Raw genomic sequence first — 10,057 nt, forward strand, 5'->3', positions numbered from 1 at the left:
ACACACTAACACACTTACACATACGCACACACTACTGTAAAACACAGGGGGACATCCCTTACATACTTGTCTTTTGCGTAATGGCGTACAAAAACAAACATGCACACATGAAAAGATGAGAGCCTGAGGTGATATGTCGTCCTTTGAAGGCTCTGAACACACACAACACCACATACACACACACAAACACACACACACACACACACACACACAAGAAGAAGAATGTTAGCTCCATGTCTTCAGGCTAAAAAGTGCTGCTTCAAGCAAGAGTACAAAGTGGATTCACATCCTCTTCTGTCTCATTGTCATGACTGCCCTTTCTTTGCTCTTTCTGTTTTTTTTTTCTATGCTAAACTCGTGAGAATCTATCTTGCCAGGCTTGAAGCTATGCACTTGTGTCTAATCACTTGGTTTAATGTAAGGTGTGTGTGACGATGTGTGTGAGAAGTGACTGAAAACTACAGCAGCGGCTGATAAAGTAAGAGTAGCTGCAGCTAGCATCAGTTATGTCAGAGCTGAAGAGTATCCCTTCATTGACAGCAGAGCAAAAAACGGCACCAAAGGTTTTTCTTGATGGAAAATGACTCAGTAAGAGTTTTACTTTGTTACAAGGTTTATTGATCTGTTAGTTAGATGGTAATGGATAGATGGTTCATCCAATCACCTGCTGAGTATTTATTTGAAAGTGCCTTCCCTTCTGCAAACTGTTTCCAAATGACTTCCCAGATGGTTCTGTGTAACAAACCATCTGGTGCAGTCTGGTTATTGCTTTTCCTCCCCATGGCTGGCTGCCTCTCTGCATAAAGAGTCTCCTCCTTCTGTCTCACCTCTTTGCCTCAACAGTTTTCTCCCAACAATTTGTCCTCTCAGTGTTCTGACTAATAACCCCTCCCAAATTCCCTTTCTCTTTCTCCCTCTCAATATTTATCTTTCTGAGTGGTCGCCAAAAAGCAGCCCGCAGCTTAAATAAATGATTCTGCATTTTAAAATACACACAGCCCTTAATCCCTGTGTGCACGCTCACAGTGAATCTGGCAAGAGACACACACTGCTCACAGAAATCAACAAGCAAACAAACGGAGTGACACCACAGTTTAGAGGCCTGACATTTCATTCCTGTCTTAGTTCAGAAACAGTTTGTTGGTGCAACATTTATGAAGGTTTTAATGAATGAAACATGTACAAGAAACTTTAATGAGAGAATCTGCTGCTCCACCTGGGGCGGAATAATTGATCTCTCAATACAACTTGAAAATCATGAAACACGACGAAGCAAAATGGATGCTAATGGATGGATGGACGGATGAGTGTTGATGCAGAATAACATACCAAGAATCCATTTACTCATTTACCACTCCTATGTGATATACAGTTTAATTTATAGTGAGCAGTAAAAAGTTGGACACCATCAATTACAATGTAAATTTTTGTCATTATCACTGGATCTACAAAATGCTGAGCATTGCATTGTGGGATTTTTAGCAGAAGGTAGGGTACCACAGAGAGTCATTCATTAAGTCCAGTAGTGTTTAAAGGACCAGTGTGTAGGATTTAATGCCATCTAATGGTGAAGTTTCAGATTACAACCAACTAAATACCGCTCACTTTCTAACCATGTAGGAAGCCACAAAAGACGAAAGGCCAGCGCTCGCTTTGTCCCTTCTGGGCTACTGTATAAACATGGCAGTTCAACGTGGCAGACTCCGCAGAAGAGGACCCGCTTCCTCTGTAGATTAAAATGTCTCATTCTAAGGTAAGGTATATTATATTCCGTTTAACAAATACATCCTCTTAAATGTTAAACACCTTTAATATTCAACATCAACATTATTTTAGCACGTTAGCACTAAACACAAGGTATCGCTGAGGCTGATGTGAATATCATGCAGGTGTTTGTCAGAAACCAAAGTATTAGATCAAAATTTTGACCTGATAATGGCGCTGGATAAAAAGTTAAAGCATCATCAAAGTTATTACAGTTCCATCAATCCATCAAATGTTTCACTCAAAACCACAAATGTTAACCGTATGGTGGCACTAGATGTTTTTGAGATATTGTTTTGGACTGTTGGTCTAAATGACAACATTGCTATCCATAAAGCCACGCTATTAGCATGACCAAAAATAAATATTCAGTACAGTCACTGTGTGCATACACCACGCACACATATACACCATAAAGTCAAAAAAATGTCCACAAACTTACAAATCTTACTTCCTCTGCGGTGACATCATGGTGAACCCGGTATCCAGTCCCGTTGTCGCGCGGGTCGTGACATCTGCCCGGACCTTTGCCCTGCGAGTGGCTGGTGTAGTAGCGGACAAATCGGGAGCGGCGCACCAGCAGGTGAAGCAGGAAGCAGAGCATCTCCATGCTGATGGAGATGAGGAAGAAGATGAGCGTGTTCCTCCTCTCGTCGGTGATCAGCAGCTTGGTGAAGATGCGAGACAGGGAGATGATCACCCCTGCTGTACCTGGGTGACAACAGAGGAGAGGAAGACAGAGAGAATGAGGCAGTGGAGGAGATGAGAAGGATAGCAGGGATGTGTGTGTACAATTCTGTGTCTGTGTGAGTGTACTTACTCTCTCCAGTCATCACCCCCTGTGTGTACCTCTTGGGCAGCATCCCCATGTAACCATAGAAACTGGACTGCTGCACTGGGGAGGGATGAGGAAGTTGTTATCAGTGCCTAACAGTCAACACTGTAACAACTAAATTTATTTAGAGGCACAACTTCCTGGACCTTCACACACCACTAGAGAGAAGCCGCTCTGACCTCCGGACCTCCACTAATTAAACTGTTACTCTGCTGGCTGAAAGGCTCCGTGTTCACACTCACAGTAACAACAAGGAAACTGGCTCTGTGTATGCAAGTCATTAGCAGCAGCTGAGGGCTGAAGCCGTTACTGTGTTTGCCGTGACACTGTTGCTTGTTCATTTGACAACTTGGACTGATATTTAGCACCACGAGCACCAAAAGCTTTCATTACACTCTCTATATACAGTATATGTGTATATAGTGTAGTATGTAGTGCAATTCAATCTAAGCCCCACAATTAATATGATCTCTCTGATAGTTTGCAGTTTGAATTATACTGTACGGTAAGATCTGAGGCTGTATTATATATGTGTGTCTATATTTATAATTTATACCTACATCTATGATACAGTATCCATATCACTGCAGGAATCTCTTTATAATGTATATCCATAATATGATGGTGCTATGACATTCAACATCACCAGTACATGCTCTATGTTTTACCCTCATAAACAAACAAAACAATGAACTGAAAGTAGCTTAAATGCTGTGAGGAACTGCAAAGTCTGCTGGTCTCTATGAGCAACTCCTTTTACATTACACTTATTCATGTATAGATAGATAGGTAGATAGGTAGATAGATAGGTAGATAGATAGGTAGATAGATAGATAGATAGAAAGGCATTATTATTAGTAGTAGTACCTGTACACCCGAAGGCCACCACTCCCACTGACACGAGGTTGACGATGTAAGCCTGCCTGGTGGTGAACTTCGCCAGCCACACATCAAACACACTGACAAAGACCAGCGGCCCGAGAGCTAAGATGTAACCTACAGAGAAACAGACAGACAGACAAACCGACAGACGGACGGACAGTGAGGAGACAGCACTGAAGCAGGTCACATTCTGACTGCCTGACTGAGCACATATTTGACAGGTCAGAAATGTAAAAAGTATGGCTGAAGTCCGTTCCTGAGTTTATTAACTCCAGAGACAAGCTCTCCAGCAGACACACTTCAAAAGATATTTCCTCAAGGATGCAAGCGGAGCTATTTTAAGCTGCAGAGGGTAAGATGCTGGATCCTTGCTCTTACATGCTGTATATGTGTAGAAATATCAAACTTCTCCTCGGGGGAAATACATTTTTAAAGAACAGTTTTTTACTTTTGCATAAAAATGTTTTTAAAAGAAATTATACTGAGTAAGCTGAACAACTTTAATAGTTTTTATGTTGGTCCCCAATATCACAGTGTCTCTTAATTATTTATACTGCAAAGATGTGTGGTAGATTCAAAACCAGCTTTTCAATGAATCATTTTGGGCCATATTTAAATTTCTCCAAAAAACCTGAAGTAAACAGTGAATGTGCACACTTGTGTGTTAAATGCACAGCATAGCGAGTTCACTTTAAAACATTTTTGAAAGCTGAAAACAAAACTGATTATGATGCAAGAATTTTTTAAAAGCCACAAGAAAAGCAGAAATATGCGGCACTCTGGAAAGACAGCTCTTTGTGAATTCACGGTCTTTGGAAAAGTTTGTTTGAAACATTTTACCAATAAAAACCACAGGAGAATTATGACAGAGTATATGTTTCTTTTTCTCTTTATACTGTCTTTCCAGCTCTGCGTATTCTGCCCTGATAAGCCTTGAGGTTCCCAGAGGGTCATTAATGAATGAGTAACAGCACAAGCTCCCATAATGAGAAAATCTTCACAATTAGAGCTCTGTCTGTGAGCCGGTTCCTGCCTGACTTACCCACAGTGATTCTGGTGTGCATGCTGAGTCTCTCCACCAGCACATTGTTGAGGATGACGGCCAACAGAGCCACCAGGATGTACGTCAGGCTCATGTCGAACACTATAGACGTCCCTGAAACACACACAAGAGCCAAGAGACTCCTGGGAGCTGTGCATTTGTGTCTGTAAAACTCATGCAGTTCTGTAAGCACACATGGATTTTATTCATGCATATTTATACCTTTAAACTTATGGTGCAGGTAGTCCACATCAGTAATGAAACTGTTGTAGGGAAGCAGGAAACCCACTCCAGCCAATAGCATTGCAAAGTAGATGCCATGGTAACGGTCGTCAGGGATCGGCTCCTCAAAGTCTGAGCGGGAAGGAGGGAGTGAAGGGTTAGAGGATTTTAAAAGTACTCTCAAACAGTGGGGATAAAACATGACTTTAAAACATCTGAATTAGGTCTGAAGCCAACACACTCGATCTTCATTAAAGCTTATCAGGATGAATGAAGCTGCAGCAGCAGCAGTGACGCCTCTGATCCACTGTTGGAGCAGCTAATGCAGCAGAGGACCATGTTCCCATTGTGCTGGTGGTAAATTGATCAGAACTGCTGATTGTGGACTAGCTGCCCGAGTACTTTCAGTTGAAAACTGGACTTTTGTGTTCTGCAGCTGATTTAGTTTCATGGTTTAAGTGTGATGTGCAGCTTCTTTATATAACTATTCAGAATCCTTTCCTAATCTGGCGAGCCTGCTATTAGCAGCACTAAATCATTTTTGAGCATTTATATTCTACAGCCGACTAAAGGTGTAAAAATATGAATTTATTTCACTTTATTTTTGTATTTATTATTATGGTAGCTGGGACTGATAAGTTATTTTCCAATTCATCTGCTGATGGGTGATAAACTTAGCTCTCCAGTAATCCACAATGACTACACAACATACAGTATAGCTCCAGGAAGCTATTCCATTTCTGCTGTTCTGTTGGGTTTGTTAGTAAAGGAAGTGCAGCAGTCTGTCAGGCTTACAACAGCAGATTTGTTCAGAATAAAGAAAACTGTGTAGTTAGCATGAGCACTGAACATCAGCAAGACTGAACAGACAGAAGAAAAGATCACGCCTGCAGAAACTCAAACCTCATTAACTAAAAATCCAGTGAAGACAACAGCGCAGCCCCGCCCACACTGTGTGACTGACATTTGAATGGTGGATTTAAGGGTGATGAGGGGTGGTGGATTTTATGTTTCACTTTGTACAAAAGCAAAAACGTTTCCAGGGTTCTTATTGTTTTCTTTGAACCCTCTTTAAAGAACCAGTGAGCAAGATTCAGTGGCATCTAGCAGTGAAGTTGCAGATTGCAAACATTTGAATACAGCTCAGCTGTCCAAGTGTGTAGAAACTACAGCGGCTCTACTAGTAAGGAACACAATGGGCCCTATCTAGAGCCAGTGTTTGTTTTGTCTATTCTGGGCAACGGTAGAAACATGGCGGTTCAAAATGGCGGCCTCAATGGAATAGGACCCCCACCCCCTGTAGATAAAAACAACAAAACACAATAAAAACACAACAATTCTTATTTTCAGGTGATTATACACTGTGTATAATCTATGAGCATATACAATATAATCTATATATTAACCTTCCCCACAACATGATGAAATAATATAACAGTGTTAAACTGGTACAACTTGTTTAATAGTGTACCTAATTTGAACCTTGATATCTTAATGAAACTCTAAGTGAGCCACCAATATTTAATAAAACCCTGATACAGATACAGACTGTTGTCCTTTGCACGTGGCAAAGTGTATCTGTATAAAGCATGGCGTAAATTAAAGTTTTCTTTTTTATGTTAATGTAACTTCTAACTATAATGTAAAGGAAGGCTGAAATAAAATAAAGCCAAAAGAAAAATTACACCACCACCACCTTTTCTGACCTTCTCTAGCCCTCTATTAATTTGTGTACAGTCCCTTCGTAGAACCACAGATTGTCGTGTAGGTGCAAGACCGTAATGACAGGCTAGGATTAATTAAATCTTTAATTCTGCCTTTTTACATCTCCGTCATGTTTTTTCTGAAGGGAAAAAGCTTTTGTTGGCTATACACTGAGATATGGATACTGACAGCTACAGAATAAAGACAGAGGCAAAGCATGAAGAGACTGGGAGTAGAGGAAGCGTTTGTCAATCTAGGACCCTCGCTGTGCGTCTTTGGTCAGTTGTGATCTGATTAACGTGCCCTTTGTACAACCTGAGTAACCAGGCAACACAGCAATTTTCTGTTAACCGGCTTGCCTCCTGTTTTTTTACATAAGCTTCCCTCGATCTCTCATCCTGTCACTGGTTTTGTTCTCTCAGCCTCCATCATTGTCTGCAAACACATGCACACACACACTGTCTTTCATTGAATTCAGCCAGTCTTATTTTTCTTGCAGAATGAAGAAAATTTAAAAATATGCCAATGTTGTCACTTTTATCACATTTTTAAAGCGGAACTGAAAGCTGAATTCTCCTCACTATCAGTGTCAGGAAATATAAACTATACTGATACAGCAGCTATTATCTATCTATTTTTCAACATTAAAACCATTTATGGACATATTTATGGAAATAATGTCTTCAATCCTCTGGGGGGGTGTTTCCCGTGGCAGCGGTTGACTGACATTTAAGTGCGGTGTTGCTAGGAGACACGGTGTCAACTACAAGATGTTTTTTTCATCTTTTTTCAACAAGAACACATAGCTTTATTTATGTATCGTGTTGTATGTTCATTAGACATCTGTTCCTTTATGAGGCTCAACAACATTAAGGACACAACTGCCCAGAAAAGGGGAAGAGAGAAAGCAGGGCTACCTAGCTATACTACTCCACCTTTAAAATAAAGCTAGTTAGCTTAACCTGCTAATGTTACCATGAGTTTACACATTTCTTTTTGTTCATATAATTTTATTATGTGCTGAATCATCAGCAGCTCCTGGGCTGTGTTTGTTGTGCATTATACAGAGGAGGGGGGCTAGTTAGCATTAGCTGTCTCTTTGTCATGGGTCCAGTTGTTGTGATGGAAAATAACCAGACGGTCATCACTCACATCAGTGATTAGTCCTGTAGCCTTTAGGACTGTTTATAAATCGAATCATGACATGGAGTACATAACCTGCGGAGTAACTTAGGAAGTGCTCAAATCACAGATCATGAAGTCAGTCTGCCACCTGGAAAACTGTCTGAGGTGATACCAAAAAACATTTTAGTGCCCATGCACACATATTTTGCTCCAATCACATTATAGCACAGACGACATCAGTCGGAGCCAAAAATGTGTGCTCCCTGGGGAACAATAATGTAGGCGGCGATATCACTGTAGAAAAATAAAATTAAACTCACATGCCTCACCAAATAACAAAACAAATGCCAATGTAATACCTATATATACTATTTTCTCAGCAAAAAATATTTTTGTAGCTAGCTATGTAATAATAGAATTGACACAAGACTGGATAAGACTGCTACAATAAGACTACTACATCTCTATCTACTCTATAGAAATTTTTAACAGACTTTAAAACCATTTATGGATGTATTTGTGGAAATAATGGCTTCAGTCTTGTGGGTGGGTGTTTCCCATGGCAGCGGTTGACTGACATAGGCCTATATAGTTTATAAACATGTAATGCTCTTATTAACCACCAAAAAGGGTGTTATTTGCATATAATGAGTCACAAATATACAGAATCTATCTATCTATCTATCTATCTATCTATCTATCTATCTATCTAGCTAGATATCTAAACATACTTTGTTTTCCTGGTGTTTGAGAGTAGAATAAAGATATTTTTGTGGCCTCCTTTTTCACATTGATGAATTGCTGTTACTGATACATCTCTTTCCTCCCATCTTTCTTTGTTCCTTGTCTATAACACACACACACACACACACACACACACACACACACATACAGATAGTCAGAATAGAAAGTCCCTCACCGGGCTCGGACAGAGCCAGCACTCCTCGCTCTGGGGCGTCTTTACTGATCTCCTCCTCCTCCAGCTGGAACGAGTCGAAGCTGTAGCTCTGCACCACCCCGCTCTCTCTTCCCTCTCTCAATCCCTCCCTCCCCACATCCCTCCATCCACCTCTTCCTCCATCCCTCCATACATCCCTCTCCTCGGGCGTCAGGACGGGCGTGGGCCTGCGGCGCTCCGCGCCCACTGAGCCCATCTCTGTGCTTTAAGTATACACACACGCACACACACACACACAATAAACACTACTTTTGACACTTCAAACTACACACTCTTGGGAGCGTGCATGTTAATCACAATCACCACAACAAGCACTGTAAGAGAGGCAGGAGACCTTCAGATGATGGAGGATCTGTAGGGGGAAATAGAAGCAGAAACAGAATTAACATGTAAAAAAAAAGGCAGCGATAGAATTACAAAAAGCATCTGTCAGGGCCTCACTGAAAGTCAGAAGAGTCAAGGTTAGACACCCCAGAGAAAAATAGTTTGCTGTGTGAATGTTTGCGTGTGAGAGGCATATTAAATGAGAGAAACAGTGACAATGGATGCATGACTGGGTGAGAGACAAGGTGAGTGAAAATGCAGCTCTGCATTCAATAAGCAGGCACTGCGATATACACCACTGTGCAAAGTAGAAGAGACAATCAATTAGTCAGCTGACAGAAGATTCATCAACCACAATCTTGATGATCAATTAAGCCAAAAAATATTAAATTGTCACTGGTTCAAGCATCTCAAATGTTTTTTTTCTGTTTCTAACTTTTTACACAGAATCTTTCTGGGTTTTTAATTCAATTTGGAAAAACATGTTATAGACTAAACAATGCATTGAAAAATAACATAAATAAACAATCATCACATTAATCAACAATTAAAGTAATGCTTAGCTGCAGCCCCACAGGATATATTACAGTAGTTATCTGTCTGACTAAGACTTGTAGTTTAGCAGGATAATGAGCCAGGACAGTAAACAGTAAAGTTGTTTTAAATTAATGAGCTCACATAAAGCTTCTTAATTAACTATTTCATTCTGGGACATTTAAAGTAACCAATAAAAACCAATATGCCAGCAGGTGTAATTCACTGCATTTATCATCATATATTCATTCATACGACTGCAATCAGGGATCATTTTCATTATCAATCAATCTGACTATTATATGCCTGATTAAATGATCTATAAAACATCAGAGGAAGCCCATTGCGGCTTCCCTACATCCCTAAGTTGATGTCTTTTTATTGTTTGTTTTGTCCAAAACCCAAAGATACACTTCTTTTTGATATCACTGAGAAATACATCAATCGATTATAAAAATAGTTGCTAATCATTTATCTGTGGATCAACTAATCGATAAACATTCAGCTCTGTCATGCAGCAGCTTATTCACCCACTATTAAACACAATCGAAAGTGTATTTAACACTTCTCATAAGGTCTCCCTTCTTTCATTACAGCAGCTGAAACGTGGCTCAATAACATGCTTTCATTAACTCCAGTCAACAGGGAACTGTTGAGGAAAATGTTA

At 40.3% G+C, this 10,057-nt stretch overlaps 1 protein-coding gene across 1 annotated transcript in view; it reads right to left on the reverse strand.

The window, feature by feature from the left end:
- slc29a4 (solute carrier family 29 member 4) overlaps positions 1-8,880 on the reverse strand; it is a 14,044-nt gene extending 5,164 nt beyond the window's left edge. The window contains exons 1-6 of the mRNA XM_035655001.1: positions 8,494-8,880; positions 4,746-4,877; positions 4,524-4,637; positions 3,467-3,595; positions 2,585-2,659; positions 2,216-2,475 (exon numbers count right to left, since the gene is read on the reverse strand). Coding sequence (XP_035510894.1) covers positions 2,216-2,475; positions 2,585-2,659; positions 3,467-3,595; positions 4,524-4,637; positions 4,746-4,877; positions 8,494-8,728 — 945 coding nt within the window. The 5' untranslated portion in view covers positions 8,729-8,880. The remainder of the gene's footprint in view (positions 1-2,215; positions 2,476-2,584; positions 2,660-3,466; positions 3,596-4,523; positions 4,638-4,745; positions 4,878-8,493) is intronic.
- Positions 8,881-10,057: the final 1,177 nt, after the last annotated feature.

This window comes from Morone saxatilis, unplaced genomic scaffold (genome assembly GCF_004916995.1).
Source record: "Morone saxatilis isolate NCDOM2014 unplaced genomic scaffold, NCSU_SB_2.0 Contig14, whole genome shotgun sequence".
In the NCBI taxonomy this organism is placed as follows: Eukaryota; Metazoa; Chordata; class Actinopteri; family Moronidae; genus Morone; species Morone saxatilis.